General features: G+C 35.9%; 1 protein-coding gene across 5 annotated transcripts in view; it reads right to left on the minus strand.

Moving 5' to 3' along the window:
* The window catches only part of SBF2 (SET binding factor 2), a 249473-nt gene that overhangs the window by 115810 nt on the left and 108923 nt on the right, over positions 1 to 24740 (minus strand). For all 5 annotated transcript variants that reach the window (XM_035328948.1, XM_035328950.1, XM_035328949.1 and 2 more), the window contains 3 exons: positions 16628 to 16741; positions 14843 to 14953; positions 12903 to 13008 (listed from right to left, as the gene is read on the minus strand). In XM_035328948.1, the coding sequence (XP_035184839.1) occupies positions 12903 to 13008; positions 14843 to 14953; positions 16628 to 16741 (331 nt within the window). The remainder of the gene's footprint in view (positions 1 to 12902; positions 13009 to 14842; positions 14954 to 16627; positions 16742 to 24740) is intronic.

Here is a 24740-nt window from a genome sequence, read left to right on the forward strand (position 1 = left end):
CATTAAGTCCCTCTGCAGATCTACTTAAAAGAGGAACAAAACTGGCTGCTCTTGGCTTGGACTGGCGCACGCTTCGTTGGGTTAGAAACTGGCTGGATAGCCGGGCCCAAAGAGTCGTGGTGAATGGAGTCAAATCCAGTTGGAGGCCGGTCACTAGTGGCGTTCCCCAGGGCTCGGTACTGGGGCCGGTCCTCTTCAATATCTTCATTGATGATCTGGACGAGAGCATTGAGTGCACCCTCAGTAAGTTTGCAGACGACACCAAGTTAGGTGCGTGTGTCGATCTGCTCGAGGGTAGGAAGGCTCTGCAGGAGGATCTGGAGAGGCTGGACCAATGGGCTGAGGTCAACTGCATGAAGTTCAACAAGGCCAAGTGCCGGGTCCTGCACCTGGGGCGCAATAACCCCAAGCAGAGCTACAGGCTGGGAGATGAGTGGTTGGAGAGCTGCCTGGCAGAGAAGGACCTGGGAGTGATGGTTGACAGTCAGCTGAATATGAGCCAGCAGTGTGCTCAGGTGGCCAAGAAGGCCAACAGCATCCTGGCCTGTATAAGAAACAGTATGGCCAGCAGGGCTAGGGAGGTGATCGTCCCCCTGTACTCGGCTCTGGTGAGGCCGCTCCTCGAGTACTGTGTTCAGTTTTGGGCCCCTCGCTACAAGAAGGACATGGAGGTGCTTGAGCGAGTCCAGAGAAGGGCTACGAAGCTGGTGAGGGGCCTGGAGAACAAGTCTTACGAGGAGCGGCTGAGGGAGCTGGGACTGTTCAGCCTGGAGAAAAGGAGGCTCAGGGGCGACCTTATCCCTCTCTACAGGTACCTCAAGGGAGGCTGTAGCGAGGTGGGGGTTGGTCTGTTCTCCCATGTGCCTGGTGACAGGACGAGGGGGAATGGGCTTAAGTTGCGCCAGGGGAGTTTTAGGTTGGATCTTAGGAAGAACTTCTTTACCGAAAGGGTTGTTAGACACTGGAACGGGCTGCCCAGGGAAGCGGTGGAGTCACCATCCCTGGAGGTGTTTAAAAGACGTTTAGATGTAGAGCTTAGGGATATGTTTTAGTGGGGACTGTTAGTGTTAGGTCAGAGGTTGGACTTGATGATCTTGAGGTCTCTTCCAACCTAGAAATTCTGTGAAAAATTCTGTGAAAAGCCCCCTGGACTTGAGCCTTCAAACACAAATCTGACTATACACTGACTGAGCATGAGCTGCATATATATATTTTTTTTTTTCCAGAAGCTATGATGCAGCTAAAGGCAATTAATGACAAAATATTTAGAGAACAAGGTCTTCATCTCTGAAAGACAGAAGTGCAAAACCGTTTCTTATGCATAGTTTTAAAGCTATACATATCCAAAACAAGACTAAGATAAGCTTAAGATTTATGGCAGTGTTGAGTAGTTTTCTCAATAAAGCAGAACAGACCAGTAATGCTTGAAGCATATATTGAAAGTATTCACTTGGCAGAGAGGTAAATGCCAAATTTACATGACCAGTCATGGGTTACATTTGTACAATTCAAAATATTACCAATGAAGGTTTGCAACTGATTGTCTGATTGTCTGTCTCATATGAACAGATTTGATAGGTGCTGGGTTTACATTTTATTATTTTTCTTTTTACTGAACTCATACGAAAACCAATTCCTGTAAAAAATAAATGCCAACAGAATGTCAGTCAAAGCAGGTTTGCATATAAAATTAACCTTAGAGCTGTTAAGGGAAAGGTATTTTTTAAGGTTTCTTTCACCTACAGGGAAGGTAGCAAGGAATATTTCTCTAATATGAAGCTTTTAACTAGCAAATTAGATTTTTTTTTTCTTTCACTGACTTTTCATATATGCATACATTATCATTTGAGTCTGTTTTGCTGAAATATGATTTAATTCATTTTCACGTGTCATCTTCTGCTTGCTTACTTATCTAGTAAGATTCCTAAAACAGAAAGCTATTTGATTTTGACATTTATCCCACACATATCTAGCCCCAAGAAAGATGCAAGTAGAGGTGCACAATAACCCTGCACGAACCTAACATTAGTGTACAGAATTTCTTTATCACGCTCACAGGCCCAGACACAATGAACCAAAACACACTGAAAGAATTTTGTAAAAGAATTTTGAGTGGACTAGGATAACAGACACATACTAATGAACTAAAATGCTGTCTGAATCCCCTAAATAGAGGAGAGGTATCCATTTACCCCACTGGGAGCAAATGGATACCCATAATTTGGCTGGATTCCTTTAAAACAAAAAATGTCTTTTGACAAAACAAAGCAAAGAGGGAGCAATACCACGAAGATCCTTAGAAAGAAAATATCTAAGAATGAGAAGAGTATTGTCATTCCTGAACTGTACACAGGAAAAATGGTCAAGGATACACAAGAAACTGCAAACATATCTGTTTCCTGTCTAAGGACTACAAAGTCTTTCTCAAGGGACAAAACTACTGCAGCCTTACATTAATGGAATCAAAGAAATGCAAAGACAGCAAGACCAGAGGTGGCTGATCAGGATGTTCTATTAAAGCCATCTTCAGACACCGTTGGTTGATACTCGTGAAGCATAAAACCACAGGTAGTCTTGTTAAGAAAAAGAAAACTGCAGAACACTATAACAAGGAAAAGTGAATAAAGTCTCTTTAGTTTCTTAAGTATTTGGATTTTCTGCAAAATGTTTAGAAATAAATAAATAAAATCTTTGTGAAATCCTCTGAGATTTTCCAGCCTCCCAAGATACTGATACGTCAGCACACACTGCAACTAAATAGCTAGCAATTCTTCAGCAGTAAACTAAGGATGAATGTTCTTTTTAGTTAGTCTTAAGTGTATTCATCATATGTGCTATAAATCTATGCACACACTAGTTTAGGATAGTTAACTAGACTGTATTCTGGTGCATGACACGTCTGCACCATACGTTCTAGCAGAATGAAGGAAACTTGATAGCATGTGCAAATCCCCTTGCCAAAACAACAGTGAAAAGAACAGTGGTGTGGGATGCACACTGATCTATTTGAAAGAAACCTGCAGGGATCAGGAGCTATGTTGCAAAATTCTCTGTGTGGGGTGAGGAAAAGAAGCAAACACAGATCACCCTGGGTCCTCAAGAAGAGGGTATCAGACAGACCAGAAGGCTTTGTGTTACAGCATGGGGCTTCACAATAGCTAGATATAAAGAAGTATGTACTGCTAAACAATTTGAAAGATTTTAGAATTGGGTAACAATACATCCACTAGAGAGAGTAAGAAGCAGCAGAAAGAAAAACGTGTGCTCATCCTGTTATGTTCTTCCTCAACAGAAACGTATGAAATTAGAGAGCTTACATGCCCTGACACATACCACTGAGGGAAGAACCACAATCCTTTAACACACCAATGCCTTAATGTTTGATAAGTATGGCAAACATTTTCTTTTTTTTATATTTTCACAGTAGAGCATGAAAAGCACGATTTGTATTTCCATTTTAATTAAACTAAAGTATACTGGATGAAGATATATTCCTGTAGTTAACCATTTTCCTGATGGCAACTGTCAGAAGTTAAAATAATCAACCACTGCTTAAGTTAATTGTAGTTGATATTAAAAAATCATTAAATTCAGTAAGACTTGTGAAAAGGCAAATTTTGTACCATATAAATTAATGTAACTGTTGTTTTTCTTACATTATAATCACTGACTAATGACTTAGACATAATTTCGCCTTTGTTTCCATTTTGCACTAACAGCTGGTTATCGGCAATCAAAAGACCTAATGTGGTGGTGATGTTGAGTAAATGAATGAATGAAGAAATGAGGAAGTAACTGATGTATAAATGAATAAGTAAAAAAGACTTAACACCTATTATGTTTTATTTCTACAGAATGTCAAAAATATAACTGAATTTTAAAACAGTATGTTGAAAAAGAAATTGAGCCTGTAACCTTGACAGTATAGCAGAAAAGAATGCAGGTATGGAGGCATGCAGAGCTATCGGCGTTATCAGAGTGATACTCAGTGGGGTTAAGAACTTAAATAGTTTCAGAAGTCTTACTGAATCAGTATTATATAAATATATATATATAATATATATATATAAGTATATATATATATAATACTGATATCTACGAATGTCAGATTTAACTATACCATGTACTTATTAAAAATATATATATATATATTAGCTTAAGTTTAAGCATGATCTTACAAGAAGTATATGGAACGAAATTCCTCTAGAATTGCTTTTTTCTGTCCTCTTTAGTAGAAGTATTAACAGTAAATTTTTGAAATTTAAATATCTTACAATTTTAATTGCTATAATATTTGCTACAGAATAGAACAAAAAGTAATATATAATTGTACTATTTTTCATATTAGAAAAGCTTCTTAAAAACAGCTTATTAAATACAGGCACTTATATATACAGTTTGGGGTTTCTTTAACAGTAGTATTTACTTATGCTAGCTAACTTTCTTTTGGCAGGTTTCTACTTTGCTTAACATGAACTACTGCATTTTTCATCTCACTAAAAATCCGTTAGTAACAGAAGACTGGACTGCATGAAACGTAAGTGTGCATCTTATTCCATGTGATTTGTGGTTCTGCTAAGCAGCAAACACTACAGGAAATGTCGGTCCCTGCCACCCAATACATTTCGGAGCCCTCTCCCCTGCTGGCTAGCATTGTGGCACCAGTGGCACCCTAGTGGACAACACAGCTGTCCCTCAGTGTGTCCACACATGCCAGATGTAAAAAGGTGAGCAGCATCTACTAGGCTGCCCTAGTGGCTGTCATTGAAAGGGATTTTATCCCACCCACAAGCATTCTCTGAACCTGCATTAAAGTTCGCAAGAGTCCAAGGTGAGCTAGTTCCCACTCAGAAAGATGGATCTGTTCTCACAGCAGCACTTAGGTATTACACTGCCTCAACCGCAGCAACAAAACACAACCTGAGGCTGCTCACAGAAAACAGATGCGACTTTGGAGTGCTGAAGAGTCCCTGCCCAAAACTCACTCTCATCATATCCTTTTATTTCCAGCGGCTTCAAAAAAATACTGTCTTTTTGTTCTGCTGTTGCAGCACTAAGTGCCCACTAGCAGTAAAAATGCCACGTCCAAATCCCTCGGTAATCTATTTGTTCTCTGACAGATGATAGAAATCTCCTTGGAAAGCTTGAAAGGCAAATTCTCTTTCGCTGGGTTATACAGCTAATCACAGCTCACTGGACATTGTGATCTAAACTGCAACTACAACAAAGCCAGCAGCATCCATTCATGCAACAGGTGGTGCCAGGTCACAGAGGCTGCAGAGTACACAAGTTATTGAGATCAAAGACTGGTTAGATGTTTCTTGATTATATACTTCAATAAAACAGTCCCATATTGAAAAATAATCATACACGCTGTTGAATCTCAACAAAGGGAATGTATGTTCCCATCTTACATTACATACATTTCGCGGAAAGAAAAGAAATTAAGTGAGCTGGGTAAGAAGTTTGTAATCAACCTGATAGAATCACAAAAGTTCTAGCTGCTCATCGCAAACATGGGATGCAGAGAAATGATGCAAGAACATCGAGGGTCTGATCTTAGTGCATCTCACAATTATAAATTTTATGGTACTGAAAATGCTGCATTTGGTCACTTCATACAACACTGGGCAGATTAAACATCTTATTGTTTAGCTGGCCCTACATTAATTCTGAACAAAATAATTAATATAAAAAATTCCTGCTCTCTTTGAAGACACAGGGATTTTCTTAATCAACAGTTGAAGCCAGCTAACAGGCAGGCTTTGCGGTGACCCCTTCATAATGTTTCTCAGCAATACAAATATGCATATTATTTGAATGTCTTTTCCCATTTACTCTGTAATTCAATACAGTCTTCTGTTGACATAAGGTACTCTACAGTAGAGGAACAGGAGAGGCTGAACACTGTATTGAGAATTAAAATAATGAAAACTATAACATTACAGAACACATTCCTTGAAGTGTGAACAAATGTAGTCAAAAGCAAAAAATCTGAGTATCCATAAATCCTGGATTTAGAAACATGGAGCTAGAGGGTGTACAAGCAGTGAAAGAGTCTAACCCTTTACTGCCACAACTACATCAGACGTTTCTAAACCGATCAAGCTTCATCTTAAATGTAGTGATTCTGCGATACTGCTTGTCATTGCCACTCACAACAGAAGGTGTTTCAGAATTTTTTGTCCTCTTATGTTAGAAATAATTTTTCATTTCCATCTTTAATTGATTTATTACCCTTTTATATTAGTAGGTCCTTGGTGCTCACCATTTTCTGTAGCATAAGCAGGTGTACCCTTTTTCTCCCTTCACATTTTTTTAATCCCCTTCCTGTATTTAGATGCAACCAACACCATGTCTCTTAGGTGTAAGTAGCCTAACCTAGCAGTATGCACTTTACCCTTAAGGTAAACTCTCCTTTGTTCTTACTATTGTAGTACACCAACTCCTTGCCTATTCCAAGAAGAAATCATCTATTTTTTCAGGGAACCTCTACACAACCAGAAATAAACTTGCTAGAAACCAAGCAACCAACCTCTAATTTGAGCAAGGATATGCAACAAATATCAAAGTCTCCTGAGGTCAGTAATACATAAAAAAAAAAGAGGGAATCAAGTAAATATATAGTCCATCAAAGCTGATGATTCTATTAGGAATGAAAGCATCAACCATGAGCCAAATTCTGTTATTATTATATGCTCTGCAGATTGTCACACGCTGGAGCTCATTTTTTCTAGTCTGATGATTTTCCCACATTCTATCATTCTAAAAAGACCAAAACATCAGAAGGGCATTACTATATATCAGTCATCATTAACGTCTCTTCACTGCTTGAAAGTTCTGTTGTACATTGGATTCCCTTGATCTGAACCCAAAAATGTGAAATTAGTATGCTGAAAATTGTATCATAGCTCTCCAAGTGGTAAGTGCCAACCTATTAGAGGAAAATCTTTAACTGTCTATCACTATCACCAACAACAGTGGGTTAAAAGGGAAGACTCAGCACAGTGATTTTTTTTTTTTTTTTTTTTTTTTTTTTTTTTTAACTTATAACTGAAATGCAACATTATAGATGATCTCCACCAGGTCACTTCTAAGTATTCTCCATAGATCAAGAGTTGCTGAACTGTGTAATGTTTATCTTTGTGATACATAAACTATTATGTTCCAGTAGCTCATATCACGACTTTGAGGTAGTGCACTGGGAAGCAATAAATAAATAAATAATGCTGGGAAGCTTGTTAACAGTTGAAGCCAGCTTTATTGCAGCATACTGACAATCTGACTTGCATGCATGTTCTAAGATCAAGAAAAATCTCTTTCTCGGGATCAAACTGTACTGGGCAAGAAGGGGTGCACAACTACATCTCTTGTAGGACTTTCACTGCTAGTAGCAAAGGGATCAAACCCTATCATTAAGAACTAGTATCAAAATACCAACTTTCTCATTACTTTTAGAAGGTAAACAGTGGAAACTGAAGAACCACTAGCTGCCAGGGACCAGCAATGGCAGACTGCTCCATAAGAGAAGGCGAGACAGGTCTAAGGTCCATTAAATATATTACATAAACAAAGGAAATGTGGGGATAGGAAGACAGTCCAGAAAAGAGACTGAACAAGAAGCAAAGGAAGGAAAACTCTTTTGTCTTTGACTAAGAGTTTGGAAAGTAATGTTTGGAAACATTAATTCTTAAGGAACATACTTTTTCCCAATTGTTCTGATCAGCTTAGGAGTGTGATTCATGCTACCAGTCCTTGAAACATGCAAAAATTAAAAGTGCTGATGAAAGCTGAGCTTCTTTTGCTGCATATTGTTCAGGTCCCTCATTTAACTTTCTGTCATTGGTACTTTAGGAAAAACTGCCCATTGAGTAGATGTAGGCATATGTCTCAGATACAAATGACTGACAAAGGTTGTGCTGAATAACCACATTGCCACCAGAATGGAGAAGGCAAGAGGGGCTTGAGTTTGGAGAAATAAAATGAATTTGAAGCGGAAACACAGGAATGTATTTTTAATATAATAAGAGGGACAAAACATGTTTTGCATAACAAAAACCTTCTTTAAGCCTGAAAAGTGCAAGAGTGTTTTAAAGGTTTAACAGACATCTACCATCTCATTAATAGACAATGAGAAATAGTAAAGTATTTTAAAGACTTCTAGATAACATGAGCCATTTTGAAATGCAATATTATGATCATTGTTTTTCCAGCTAATCCTTGTTGACGAAATAATTTTTAGGTGTAGTGATCCAGCTACAGGCCTGGCTTTTGTCACATTATTCCCATATATCATTATTATTATTATTTTCAATAAAAAGAACGTATGATTTAAAATGTCAAAGACTGATGTTCCTTATTATGAAGCTTAAAACATTTGGGGATTTTTTTTTCTCACTTGTAGCTTAATGCTAAGTAAAAATAAAATTTCCAGATATGCTGCAAGCTTGGTAATATAGGGAGGGTCATCCTCTGACACACTATCCTGCCAAGCAGAAAAAGCATGATGAGACTACTATTGCACAATATTTCTCAAAATAAATTTTGAAATTACTTTTGTATCTATTCATAGTGGTAAATTTTGTCTTGTTGCCCATCTTTCTCAAAGAAAGAGTTATTTTTAAAAAGGTGATTTAATCAGTTCACAAATATTTTTCTAACTACTCCTCATTTTTCTATTAATAATTTAAATAGGATTAAATGACCTGTACCAGAAAAGAAATAACTGAACATATCGTTACTTGACAAACAGCCTAGTCAATATTTGTGTCCTGAATACAGGCCCTTGATGGAATCACAGCTGCCATTAAACTACCGTCCAACACCCTGCTGGACAACAGAAGTCAAATGCTTTTGCCCAGGTCAGTAGAGACAAACATGTATTTAGCTTGTTTGTTTGTTTGTTTGTTTGATTCCACAACCATTGCATACAGATGTAACTCTTTTCCAGTAAATCCAAACAGAAATTTCTCATTAACAAACCTTGGCCTCTAAAGAAACATAACAATCCTTCTAAAGAGATACACCACCTACATGTGAAAGGAACTAGGGCTATTCTGTAAAGTGGCATGCACTAAGGAAATGCAAACATTTTTTAATTTCTGTCCTTACAAGATACAAGGTTAATCTACTATTGTGCTATATTCTCAGATACTCAGACTCAACAAACTTTGAAAGGGACATCAGCTGGGAACTAATGTTCCCACTCTGCAGAATTTTAAAAGATTCTGTCCTCCATCACACCACAGAATAGGAGAGAGACAGGAAGAGGAGCTACACAAGACCATCAGATAGGTTTCTCCTAAAAGATCTGAAAGCATTGTAAATGAAAAAATGATACCACAACAGAAAAGATGGGGTACTGGGATAATTTTGGAATAATATGTTTTTTCTTCCTCCTAGGAACTTGTATCATCTCCTCAGAGAAACAGAATGTAAGCCTGTAGATTCTCTGTGTGATGATGTGCCAAGTTTTATAATCACATACTTTTCCTCTATCTCTCTCTTCTTCAGGCCAAATGAAGTGTCATTACCCAGAACTGTGAGTAATGAGCAAGCTTTCTTGCAATTTCTCCCTTTCTCTCCATCTCCTGCTGATTTTTATATCTGTCTTTCATATCCAGTACGTGCAGCATACTTGGAAGGGGTACTGGGTACACATATGCTTACTGACTCTTGTACTCCTTACAAGCCACCATAAAGCAAGAAAAACTGGACCTCCAAAATTTAGTTCAACTTAGGGTAAGAAAAGAAAGCGGTAAAAATATAGAAATCAGACTGTTTACAGGAAGTATGCTAGTGGACAATGGGAAAAGAAGAGATGGTAGACAAAGAGTAAGTCAGAGGTGCAGACACTAGAAAGTGTAAGTGATTTAATAAGGAATTACACAATTTCAAAAAATAAAGCTAAAGAATTACTGATAGCTAGCACAACAATCCAGGAGTCCTGGTCACACTCCAAACTCTCTAGTACTCTTCTATAGTATCTTCAGAAAGTTACATGACAGCTGTGTCAACATTTATCCATTAATAAAACGTGATTAATAAAATTGACTTAAACCCCATGTGTCTGAAAGTGATTTTCAATTCTCATATGAAAGTGTTGTCATTCAGTTTTATACATGAGTGGAATCTATAAAGCTCACTCTGCACATGAGCTTACTAAGAATTCAAGAGGAAGAGATGGACCTCTTCCATATTTACATTCCCACTCTCCCTTCACACAGCTTCTCTCTATAAATCTGATGCATACAATGACTTTTCAGATTGCCTTTGTTGTTGGTCTCAAATCAATCCTGCGACATAAAACACAACCCAAGTTTGCCACACAACGGACAAGTGTCACGTGTTAGCTAGTCTTAGCAGTGGCTAAAAGTCTTGCTTTCTTTGTCATTTTCAGAACTTTGAATTTACAGTAACCTTCACTAGAATTGCCCAAAATAAACTGCCTTAACTTAGGTACCTCATACCATACTTACAGAATAAGCATACCACACCACATGACATACCATACAATACTTATGGTGCCTCATGCCATACTTTACATTTTCACAAAAGAGAAAATGTTGTTGGGCCTTTCCATGTTTGAACCATAGCCTGTAGTATGCTCTGAGTAATATTAATGACATAATAACCCAAGTAAAACCTGACTGGTCAGGATAAGTAGCATCTATAATACATTAGCTGCATTTTTTAATTTAAACCACTATCAACAATATAATATTCTATTTGGAATAATATTCTTTTAGGAAGGATACAATTACACCTTACCAGTAGTAGATGACATTGCACTTATTTGATCTGATACCGCTTCCTGTGCAACAAGCTTTAATGGTTCTGTGATCTGAAATTTTCTGTTGCCTGGATTTTCTACTGCCAAACGACTAGGTCTTACAACTAGCTGGAGTAGGAAACACAAGTTACTACTGTGTTGACAAGAATAATTTCTCTGTGGATGCTCAGCAAGAGTTATTACACAAAGCTAACATTTCTCCAATATTTTTGAAGCATTCAAGAACATGGCTTCAAGAAATAAACACTTCTGTTTTTCTCTTTCATGTGGTGACCAGAGTGCAGCTAGTTTTCAAAATCCAATCACTTAGATGTATTTTCTGTGGCTTACGAAAATGCATACTGGCTGAGAATTTGGGCCATATTCCCCCAGTCTCTTTCATGCCTAATTAAGGTTTAAGATTTGAAAGTAGTCTCTTAAAGAAGAAGAAACATGATCTGGCTACATTGGTGTATTTTAAGTATCTACATTAAATTTGATTCCCATTACAAAGGATCTGTTTACAATTGCTTACTGTACACTAAACTCCCTATTATGACTGACTGGGGAAAGCAGTAAGAGCTTACCAGACCTTTTTCAAACAATATATACTAGACTTTATCTTTAAAAACTGTAGTTCTATGAATGAGACTGGGAAAAGATTTTCACTGTTTTATTTCCTAAAAGGAAGGCAATTTCCTCAACATGAGCCTAGCAACAAAATTTGCTATACAATTCGTCTGCTTTAACTCCTAGTCCTCATCGTATTCTGAGACAGAATGATCATCAGTCTGAAAAAAAAAATCCTCTCCAGATAGCAGAAGGGAAATTATTTTGCCTTAATAAGAGAATGTTATTGGCTTGGATATTACCTCAGTATGTCATTTTCTGCAAACTATTTATTATTTAATGATTCTTATTTCAGCTATCTTTCCAGTCAAACTTCACGCCAGGTTTTATTGCAAATGGTATCCTTACAGAATCACAGAATCACAGAATCATCTAGGTTGGAAGAGACCTCCAAGATCACCGAGTCCAACCTCTGACCTAACACTAATCAGTCTTCCACCAAACCATATCCCTAAGCTCTACATCTAAACGTCTTTTAAAGACCTCCAGGGATGGTGACTCAACCACTTCCTTGGGCAGCCTATTCCAGTGACTAACAACCCTTTCAGTAAAGAAGTTCTTCTTAATATCCAACCTAAACCTCCCCTGGTGCAACTTTAGCCCATTCCCCCTAAGCACGTTGTTTCTCTTTTTGCAGAATATATGAAAGAGAACTCTCTCTCTCCCCCCCTCGGGATTCTTTTTCAAATTCCCAGACTTCTCGTACTTCTCTTCACTATTCTAACTGGCAAACTGGTAAAACAGTTAGCATCTGTCCTTGTTTTCCATTTATGAGAAGAATGGACAACAACATATATTCTGAGGCCACTTAATTACTTAAGACTAACCATGAGGCTCACAGATTCAAAGAAAAGACTATTGATTTTGCCCTTAATCCATTGCTCCTACAAGTCTCTGCTTCCAAGTCACTTCAGAAGCCCAGGAAAAAAAGGCTAACACAGATTGTTGAAATTCAACGAGAGACATGAGATTAGTGTTGAGGTACCCAGGTCATAGTTACATGATATTGTACCTGTAATGAACAAGTAAGCATTTGCTGAGGATTGTGTTACATCTTCTTCATAAAAGATATAGAATGATAGATGATAACAGAATAATACAAATTCCATATAGTTACCAATATCACTATATACTATCTTTTATATGAGCTTTTCCAGTTACAATAGTTTATTAACCTGCTTGGTTTTGTCCAGTTCGTACAGTGACCAAGGGGTGGAGAATCTTTTTCCATGAATATCATTGTAACCGAAAAGCCTGCTCACAGAACATTTGCAGACAGCAGATAACATTGCAGATATTTTACCACATGCAGGAAGTACAAAAAGTTTATAAGAATGTCTGATTAGGGGGATAAAAGCGCTATTAGTCATTCTTTCATTCAAAAAAAAAATTAATATTTACCATGTAGCTTTCTTGGCGCATGATTTGAGTTGAATGATAACAGAAAATAATTCACTCTGTAGTTTAATTTATTTTTTTTTCAAGTCAGACCTAGACATACCCAGTTGCTGAAAGAGAAGAGCCACACTGGTGCCTGTAACAGGAAGACTATCATGTAGAGGAGTCTGTATCAGTTGTCGGTCTCCAGCTCCCAAAGAAAACAATTTCTGTAGAAAGAATTTTTTTTTGAGTATAAATTTAATTTATACAGAATAAATATACTGTTGTCATACAGATAAGTGATTCATCCTGCAAAAATTCTGTATACACAATCTTAAAATCAGTACCAATAACTGAACTGACCAATGTAGATCTGAAATATCATTTGAGGACAATTGTATGTCTCTTTGAATGTATAGCCTGATAGTGCCGTCCTTGCATGTCCATTGAATTAGACAGTCTAAATCTATGCATTTCTTGAGGACCTACAAGTTTGTTGACACAACCACTTTCCTTGGTAGCCTATTCCAATGCTGTGCAACCCTTTCAAGTAGAGAAATTTCTCCTAATGTCCAACCTAAAAGCTTTGCAGCTGATCATTTCAGCATTGGACATATGAACAATCTTGGAGGTCCTCAAGGTCTTCTGGAGATAGACATCAAAAGCATGTTCCTGTTCTAAGATGCATAATTCAGATTTATCACTGTAAGCACAAAGCTTAAGAAAGAAAATAGAAAAACAGATTTTCTGGTTAAAATGAAACTTTGAAACTAAGAAATTAAAGTTCCAAGTGAAATACCATTTCATTTGAAGAAAGAAAGCAGAAGGCAGAATAGCCAGAGGAACATGCATATTCCTCCCTCTTCTAGCAGCAGGAAAAGACACTGTTGAAAGCCCTGCTTATGGATGAGGTTAGAGCAGAAGAGGATAGAAGGAAGAGCTAGAAATTAAAGTGGACCACCAGAACCTGTAATTTGAGGTTCAAATACCACTGGAAATGGGGGCTCCTGACAAAATACAATCTATTTACTCCCCTTCAAAACTAAAAGGCTTGGGATGCAAAACTACAGAGACATGGTTGCCTGGAGAGCAATCAGATAGATCTTGATTAAGCTAAGAGTATTTTTGCCTCTTTTAGAGCTAAGAGAAATACCGAAGTAAACAGGGCTATGGGTAAAAAAAAAAAAAAAAAAAAAAAAGCATTTGTGATTTGTAGGATTTCAAGAAGACAGATAATACATAGGTTGGGTATAAAGTGTGAGAAAATGCATATGAAATCTATGAAATCTATCCTCAAATATTACCAGTTGCATTCTTATTTCCAGGTATTTTTCATGATAAGGACTATAATTTCCTAGTAATGCTACAGCATAATGTGAAGATCAAGCAAGTAAGACCCAACTGGCTTGACGGAAACCTAAAAATATATAGGAATAATTTATTTAAAGTAAATTAACAAACAAACCTGTCTTTTTGCTTGCAGAATGCCAATATGAAATGCAGAAAGAAGTGTATTTAGTGACAAACTTTTTTGTTATTTTTGAATGCATGGGTTACCAGAAATATTTATTTCATTGTGAAAAAAAAAATGTCCAAGTATTTTTTTTTCTTTTAGCATTTGCCAAAGAAAAGTCTGTTGGAATCCTGAACTACAACACGGAAAAGACACAGGTAAATGAACCAAAGGAAAGGACATGTCAAAAATGGCAAAGGAAAAAAAAAAAATAAAAAACTTTAAAAATCCATAGCAAGCAGAAATACTTCTGAACACACATTATTATTAAAAACTAAACTTACACAAACTGCTTGATTTGTTACTGTGCCTTGTAAAAAGCCAACTCAGTGACAAAATTAACCCTTTGACCTTATCCAGGAATGGAATTTTTGCTGTCTTTAGAAGACAGGCCACAGGGAAAGCACTCGCAGGCCACAGGGAAAGCACTCAGCTGAACTATGATCTTTTTTCAACAAAAATATTTAAAGAATTTATTTTTTTGTTTTCTTCATAAATTAAATTAACTGGAAAAATACACCCCCCCCCCCTTTTTTTTTTCCATTTACCTGAGACCCTCCAGAAGCAGGGACAAGGCATGAACAGAGATTTGCAATGAGAGTCTCCAGTGACACATTCAGGCTGTCCACATACACAGTGTAGATCAGTCCCAGGCATGCCTAGAAAGACACACAAAATATGTTAGCCTGCTATACAGGAAGGGCACACATCAAATTACTTAAAGCTATATGTATAGATTTTTTTTTAAAAGTGTCTTAATAGATAATGTAGTGAAGTACATTCCAATCTAAGACAAAGTAAGTTGCTATGAAAGCAATCACTCATTAAAAAAATTAACTTGGCTACTTTAAAGTGATGTATGTGTTAGCAGGTGCAGATATCCTCTTTTGTAAAAGAAATCCAATATTTAAGTATTTGAGGTTGTTCAATTATATAAAAAATGCTTTACTACTAATTATTTTTAAAAATGATAAATCATTATAGTTTCGTCTGCACTTTGAACTTTCTGGACCTAAACCTGACTGGTTTCCAGAGTAAAACACTGATGAAACAATGAGCTTTTGATGTTCACTATAAAACTAGAATCAAGAATCAACAATTCTGTACATTGTTTAACTTGCATTCTTTATTATTTCAATATAAACATATTTTTAGAATGAACAGCATATTAACATTTCAGCATTTCTGTATTTGCTTTGCATGGATTCAGTTTTGATTGAGAAATCATGATACAGCTTTATCATTTTTAATTTAATGTAAGATAATTTAACGTTATGTTCCAGAAAGCATTTGAATAAAAGGAAATAACTCTGTTCCACAACATCCTTTTGGTGCCTTTTAACTGATACAATTTTGATAATTCAGTAAATATCTTAGGAATTCTCTTCTTAGACATAATTCCAACAGTAACTTTTCATATAACACATAGTTAAGCTGAGAAACTCCTTGCCATGGGATGTTGTAAAATCCAGAGTTAAGAAATTGGACAAATTATATGAAAACCCATACTATTGACACCTCTGGTTCAGGATGTCATTAAACTATAATTCACACCAGACTAGGAAAGTATTCTGTGGAATTATTTCTACAATCTGCCATTTTTTTTACATGTTTGGCACTGCATTTGCTAAGCGATGCTAGCAGACAAAACACTGGGTTATGTGGATTGTTAGTCTGAGTTGGTACAATCATTCTTCATGTCCAATGACAACTTACTGTTGAATGATTTTCCTCCCTTGATCTGTAAACTGAAGTATATTTATTTCTGTTAATATATATTAGCTTAATAAAAATTTAAGCTCTTAATTTCTCCCATCAGCCATATCTCATCCGCTGAAAGTGATCCAAGATCCTAAATCTCCGTTATGAATCTTAATTTTATCTGGAAGAAGCTCTGACATGTTTACCTTATAAATGAAAGAAAACTAGGATTCCACTATTGACTTATCACTATACATTTAATCGATTATCATTAATGTGTTATTTTTGCCTAAGCAAGTTGATTTTTGTCTTAATAATTTCCTTCGATATATAGTAATCTGAGCCCAGAAAAATCTCTATTTTGTCTTCTACATAGATTTAAAAGTACTTGGAGTGCTGTTTTTTTTTTTTTTTGTTTGTTTTGTTTTTTAAAAAGGCACTGCTTTAATCTATAGGGGCTACTTACTGTGATAAACATTGAATTTTATCTAGTTCAATCTAAGCTCTACTTTTGCTGTTAAATTCCCAAATCAGTCCTGAAATGCTTTAAATCAGAGTACTGTGACTGCTATTCATTAAAAACAGATTTGTCTGCTGACAGAGATTATAAATAGCAAAGGTAAGTTCTTTACCCTGAAAATTTCTGGATAATCTAGTCTGGACACCAACACCAAACTTTTAGGAGCAAATACTTCAGCAGGCGGAATTAAACCAGACTCCTCTTCACCTTCGGTTTCTTTTGTTCCCTTGAAAACAGAAACATTTCAATTAATAAGCCATCTCTAGGTAAAATTTTAGCATTCTTACAAAAAGTCCACATTTCTCAGGATTTCAAAAAGACTGTTAACTAGAAAAGAAGTGTATGCCTTGTTTGAAACTAGTTATGAAGTCAACTAAGAGGAGATGTTTCCAATGGTTACCTGAACTTTCTAAAAGCTTCTAGATGTAGTTCAACTTGCTAAAACTCATCTGTAAATCCATGCACCGGTGTATCTAAAAGAAAGTTCCCTGAGACAAATAATACAGATATCTATATCTGGATCTGTATAGTCCAGATGTCTATCTGTATGTATTAACTATATAGTCATCTCCAGCCTGATCCAGCAAATTTGGAATTTCTTCACAAGAAGAGTAGTTCAAATTTCTCAATAAATTTCTCAATTTCTCAAACTTAGGAACCACTATGTTTCCGGTTAGAAAAAAAAAAAAAAAAAGGTACTTGCAGTTGTTCATGATATTGTGCAACTTGCTATGACCTCCTTGCCAGCTCTTATTTTTCAGTCACAAATATTTTATTATTAACTCCTGGCCAAAACTAAAGATGTCACTAATTATTTTAATTTCTGAAATTCCTCGCATTCTTTGACAAATTCATTAACTGAGGTAGTTTTCAAATGACAGACAGTATGCTCGTTCCAATTTTTGCATGTAATTCTCTCCACTCCTACACCACCCACCAAATTTCCAAGTGTATTATTTGTTCCTCCAAATGAGCATTCTTTTAAGCAAAAATCACTGTATTATCTTAATTGGGAACACGAGAAAAATGACTTCCCTTTCCATCTGACAACATGAAATATCGGCCTTCTATTTCTATCATGTTCCTGGTCAGCACTTCAGTTTATTAAAAATAAACAAATAAATAAATAAATCCAACTTTGCTTTTCTATTAAAAGAAAGAAACCTGATAAAATTGTCTGAAATGCCAGAAATGCTGTGAGTGAATGAACTTTATTTTACTACCTCAATTCAGAATGTATGGTATCTTTAAGCAAATGAATGTATACAATTAGAAACTGGAAAAAATATCACTACTTAGAATGACTTTATAAATGATTTAATTATGAAAAACATTCAGTTACTATAAGCCAAAATACAGAGCTCCTGTTGCTAGTTCTCTTTTGTCTTGACCCTTGCTCCTTCTGAACAGAAGAAATTCAGGCTCTGACATGCACACCTGAAGTGATGAGCAGTTTATTTCATATTTATAATTTCAGATAATTACAGGTAGCATTCTGATCATTAGCCACACTTCAGATAATCTTTATTACACTTACTTGAGTTTGGTATTCCAAAATGGAATACCAGTTATGTGAAGTTAAATGTCATAAACAACTGGTAAAAAACACTGCACAAAGTTGCTACGCTTAGGAACAGAATTCTTTCCTTGCACATTCTTTAATAAAATTGCATAAAAAAAGCAAATAACCGAACTATTTAATCATGCAAAGATTCCTTATTCTCAACATGACACAGCGGCATGAAAAATAAGCAAAGACATTGGACAGAAAGATTCCAGAAATAGAAAGCAACAGTCACATAACAAAGATTCAGTATAGAAGGGAAACTGGCACAACTACTAATTTGGGGGTGGGAATAAAATAAATAAATAAATAAATAACACTAATTTTTCACAGTGTCACACAGACTAATATGTAGCTATTAAAAAACAGAATTGTGCCTCTTGGAAGCTGCTCAACGGCTCTCAAGTTCTGTGTCAAACTACACTAAAGCACTTACCTACAAATGTACACAAATACTTGTATTTTAAAAGTAAGATTCACACGAACATGGGCAAACACACATACCTTGGTGCTCTATTTGCCTTACGATATAGACCTGAAAGACTATGTAATGTTTTGTATTTATATCAGAGGAGAGACAAACACTATAAAATATTTTGGTGCTTTTTTATACACAAAGTAAACAGGACTATAGGGTAAAACCATCTGGGGTTCCTCAGGACACTGAAGTTGGGTGATATTCACTTAGCCTATTTTACCTTTGATATCTCACGATATCAAAAATTGTATACTGATGCTTATACATCAGGAATCAAACAAAAGGCTCATATATGGCTTAGTATCCTGTCTTGAATGTCACGGGCACCCCTGAAAAAGAGCAAGCTCAGCATGGCCATTTCTCCAGCATGCTCTCCCTACCTCCAGCAACCACCATATACCACTAAACATAAAAAAAAAAAGCTTATTGGATCAACTGTTCTAAAGAACAATTATGACTTGTAGGCATAAATTAGCAGGTTCTGGCTAGCCAACAAATTTTAGACAATGACAACATTGGGAAAAATGAATTAAAACTTATTCAACATTTCTCAAGGCAAAGGAACATGGAAGCTTCTCTAGATGGAAGTGGTACAAGATAATGAAAACTCAGGATCCATAGACAGGGAAGAGATTTCTATAAAAGGTCATTTTCATCAAATCCACTCAATCTCATATCAAGTCCTGTCTTAATTCATAACTAAATACAACTTAAAATTTTAAGCGCGCAATAGCAGCACAGTATTGAACTGATAAATCATTTACACTATTAAAACAATTTCTCTTACTTCAAGATCTACAGACAAATGTAACAACGTGACTACAGCCATATTCCTTCCCGAACTAAGCGTTCTGACAGGCAGGCAGGCACATCAGTGGAAGTCAGGAGACTAAGCAGATAATCATTGCGAACACATGACTTCTAACCTACTTCTAACCTACTTTGAAGCCAAGTATTAACAGCATATGCATTCTCTAGCAATGCTAAATACGAAGTGGTAAAACCTCAAACTGAATTCTTTCTAGTTGTACTAGACAGACACATGCAGATTTCACTTTTTTTAATTCCCTATCGCATCTAAGGAAAAAAATATTCTCTAAACAGCACTAACAATATGAAGTTTTGTTCTTAATAGATTTTTACATATGGCATTCAGTTTACAAATAAATTAAGAATAATTGAATGTTAAAGAAAACCTTTGTAAGCATACATAAATTAAAAGATAAAATTAAATGGTTTCAATAAGAACTGGGGTAATGCTGTTACTATTTTTAAAAACAAATGTAGTTAATCACTACAGTTTTCCTTTTGCACTTGTACTGGTTGGAAGAAGATGATAATTGTATTTGGCATACTGCTATGAAGCTTCCCCAACAGCTTTCATCTATGTTGTTGGCTAGTAGTTTTTCATATTATGGTAGAACATATTCAGAATTTTCTTAATTTTAATTATATTTTCAAAAAATTCCTTTTCCCCCCTCCCTCTCTACCTCTACATATAGAGAGACTTTGAAAACAAGATGAGGAAAAAATATCACTGGGTAGCAAAACAGTATTCCAGAGTATTCCAGATGTTTAAAGATCCATTTAGTTCAAAAAGTGATATATATTTAAAATCTAATTGAGAATCATCTGTGACTTTAGAACAGAAATGAATAAATGCTTTTTTTTTTTTTTTTTTTTTTTAATAATACCAAATGAGTTAAGGTCTTAAAAAAAGTGTGTGATCATACAAGTTTTCACAATATTTGGTCACCTGTAATTATAATTTGATTGAAGTTTATTTGATTGAAGTTTAACTGAGTTTGACTGAAGCTCATCAGGATCCTGTCCCCTGCCTGCCAATGCCAGAATCCTCTTTGCTTCCATATCTTTACTTGGCTTCTAAATTAAGTTATACAAGGAATCTACAAACTATGGCTGACTCAAGTCCATCAAGCAGTTGGTCCATAAAGACCCACCAGATAATACTAAAATTTTTAATATGTTTCTCACAAAACTTCTTTATCCACAAAGTCTCCAAGCTAACAGAAACTATCTTTGTATAAATCTTTGTTACTTGTTCACATATTTCTGATTGTGACAGTCTTGGCATCTGACACATGGAAGGTATATAGGAGTCTTTTTCTTGTTTTAAAGGCTGCCTTTTTTCTTCTAGACTCCAATGTATCCCTTGGATAAACTGCCAAACTGCTAACTTTAGGCATTTCTCAGACTGATTTTAAGTTGTCATATTGCAAACTGTTGGGAAAGTATAGACCCAACAGCACAACAATGAATGTTAATACTTATCTCCCATGAGATCAAAAAGCATTAAAAAAATCAAGATGACGACCAATTCTAAAACTACATAGAGCTTTATATCTTTAATGTTTTTAAATACAATTAAATACGCATGTATATGTTATTGTGTATGCAAGTAGAACAGAATTGAGGATGTATCAATTCAAGTTGAAACAGAAAAATCTGATCTGTTTTAAGCAGGCCGCTTAATTTGTTTACCTGTGGTTTAGTTTTGTTTGTTTTCTTTTCCTTTTTACCAATAAATAATACATAAAAACATAATGAACTCTCGGAAAACCGTGAACATTCTTTTGAAGGTATGATGCAATTTCATTTTGCTCAACTTGCTTGCCACTGCTGTATAGTGAACTGTTCAGAGACTCATCAAGAATTCGTGTGGCCTGTACATTTACAGAAAACCAATACATTCTTAAATTTCCATGAGTTTTAATGAACGTACACACCCACACCTAAACTCAAAAATCCGTATGTCAACTCCTGGCAATACACAGTAATGAGTTTTTAGGTTCTTACTTAAATGACAATATGGAGCTAGAGAAAGCATGAGTGCATATATTCCAACTGTTTTCCTTTCTTCTCATATCATGTGAAATAGATATTTAACATGTTTGTGTCCCAAACAGATGGGTTTGAGGTAAACTGGAATGTACAATAAACAGATACAGAACGAACAGAATCACATTATAGTTCATGAACTTTGTCAATAGAAGTAGCCAAATTAATAAAATGTATTTGTGCAAGCATTTGAAAAAAAAAAAAATCGCTCAAAACAATCAGAGTTCAGATGGCAAAAAGAAAAACAAAACAAAACAAAAAAACACAACAACAACCAGCATTAATCGCCTGATAGCTAATAGTTTAGAAAAATTAACTGTGATCAGCATTGTTAATCATTACTCTGCTATTTATTTGTTTACTTGCTTCTTTTCTGAGAACAATTTGTTCTTCAGTTCGGCCAAGGGATGTGTATGGCATGAAGCCCAAACTAGACAAATTCAGAATAATTATTCAAATATTTTTAATACAGGAGGTAACTGACAACTGGAGTTACCTGCCAACAGATCAGGCACAATGTCCCAAATCCACAGTCTAGAAAAAGGTTTAATACATTTTTAATAGACGTAAATAAAATCAAATACTTGTGGGCTTGATACACATTATTAAATAAATGTATTACTTTGCTTTAAATTAAACAATCAATAACAGTGTCTTTTTGCTTTAATAAAACCTCCACGGCTATGAAAAAGTGTAAAACCAGCTGGACACAGTATAACAGGTGCAGCTAACAAAATTTACTTGAGATCATTTCAGAAGTTCATCACTCCCTCCTGTTCCTGCAGCATACTGTATGCACTACTTGGCGAATCTGAAGCAGGAACAAAGGTGAATCTCAAGTAAGCCCACTACATTTTCTTTCCTATGCATTTTGCTTGCTTTAGATCACAAATATATATTCACAGTTGAAAATTATGAGTTTCAGATGACATCTTGTAAAGGCCAAGAATAGTGTAATTGTTTAGTTTCCACACTTAGCATCAAAGGAGCGCAAGAGAGACATTTCGTTGGAGCTACTTTGTGTGCTTGCTTGCCAAAGCAGCAGCACTCACACTGCATGAAACATGACAAGAGCTGAACCAATCAAACCGAGTGCAAAACTGTTAAAAAGTCCTTTGGATCAGGTCCTTTACTTACTGCTTAGTTTTACTTTTTATATACATCTGACTCCTGAACCCGATAGCCTCACTTGGAAACTGGAAACCTCAACCTCTGACCAAAAACCAAAAGAGCAAATGCAAAGTAAACGAGTTGCTCACAGTTAGTCTTAAGGGACAACAATAAAACAGTAACAACCAGGAAATCAGCAGGCTAACTGAAATAAGTTCAAACAAACAAGTGGAGGTAGCTCTTCACCCAACAGTTACTTAACTTATGAAACTCTTATGCTACAAAACAGTGCAAGTAACAGAATTGCACAGGGGCCATGAGAGGCTTGGACATGTTCATGAAATTCATAGCCTTTACTAAACATGCAGCAGGTGTTTGTGGCTCACCTGATCCACGGACTGCAGAGGAGGGAGCACCCATGGAAGCACCATACGTCACGTTCCTCTGCTCCTCCCTTGACATTTACTCCTATCCACCTCCAGAGTCAAAATACTACACAAGATGTTTTTTTTTCTTTTTCTTTTTTCTTTTTTCTTTTTGCCCCCAAATTATAGCTTATTTTCTTCCGAGCATTTAGAGTAACATATTTGAATGTATCTTACTTTATGATATAGGTTCACAATATTACTCAGAGACTATAAAGCAGTATAACTTTTCTAGCATACTATTATATTCAGTGTTTGATGTTATGTAACAGCTTTAAGAACGTATTAATTCTCTGTTGATACCCAAATCACAAACACACAAAATACTAATGCAGGGGTAAGCCTAAGTTAGAGTGTATTAAATACAGGAAAAAAAATAATAGGTGAATATTTACTTATTTTTGACTCCCATCCTTCTTCTGACAAACCAAATTTTACAAACAAAAAAGTGTATACAATTCTAAAACCTAAACTGACTTAATTTCAGACTTGGCCTCATTTATGGGGAATAGAGAAGAAAAATAATTATAGCATCCATATAACAAGCAAATAGCTCTTTGTAGCAGAACGAATTAATTTCATTTCCTGTAGCTTTATGTCATTAGATTAAAAAGATTTGTGGATTACCTGATGTTGGACAATGGCTTATAGTTTTCCCTCATGTGGCAGTGGACTACAAAACATCTTCTGCTTCCTACCCACTTACATACTTAACACCTACTGGAAGCAGATCTCTGCTGTCAGTCACGTGTGGCTGATACTGGACCTGTTTTAAACATTCCTTGTGGAAAATGAACAGATAAATGGATATTTTCATATAAACTTCAGTTTCAGCTTAAGAAATTATGTTAAAACTTTGAGTAGAAAGAAGTGACTGATTTTGTGTTACTTCAGTGAAAAACAGCAGCTCATTTAAAGGGAACAGACATGGCAGCCAAGAAAACAGATGAAAGCAGCCAACTTTACTCATGTTAACCATATCTTTTTTTATTCAACAGAAATACTCATTGCTCTGATTGAGCCCTCAAACATTAAGGTCTAGTCTTTAACTTGCACGAACCCACTTTTGCTACCACAATCAGATTATTTTAAGATGTCAGCTCTGCTTTCAACAACTTACATTTAACTTAAAACTAACAAACAATCTAGCCAAAATCTACATTAGGAACTGAAGTAAATTTTTAAAGATTAAAATGACCTACCAACATAGTCCAAAAAAACTGTTCCTCCTACTGAATGTAGGTGATCTTAAGGGAATTACCCAGCTTGAAAACACATGAACAACCGTACAATCAACATTCAGCTGAATTTTAGCACACATGAACCATCTCTCCTCTTCTGTCTCTACCTCCATCTTCAGAACCTCGACATGTCTGTCTTGAGTTTGTATGCCCAAATCTGCAACATATCAAATCTCCAACATTGAAGACTTCTAGAAAAAGCAACTCTGAACTGTAATCCAACTCTCCAAGACTATCAGCTGTCCATCTGCTCTTCGTTTATGTTGGCTCTGACTCCCCTGGAAGGATGACTAGGTACTTCTGGGTCTTTGAATCACATCTGCACCACCTCTCTGAATTGCCTTTGTTAGGGACATTAGGCATCTTCAGCCACCAGGACAACCCAGGCATGCTGATTGTACATCTCCACTCAGGATGCACATGCCACTCAAGTCAGTGCATTTAGTTCTGATTAATATTGGGCAGAGAAGAAATAGTAGGTTCCTTTTCATGTTAGAGTGGGGAAAACCCATTTAAACTGAGGTATTAATAGAAAAGCTAGAAAATAC

The sequence above is a fragment of the Oxyura jamaicensis genome, chromosome 5 (genome assembly GCF_011077185.1).
Source record: "Oxyura jamaicensis isolate SHBP4307 breed ruddy duck chromosome 5, BPBGC_Ojam_1.0, whole genome shotgun sequence".
Taxonomy (NCBI): Eukaryota; Metazoa; Chordata; class Aves; order Anseriformes; family Anatidae; genus Oxyura; species Oxyura jamaicensis.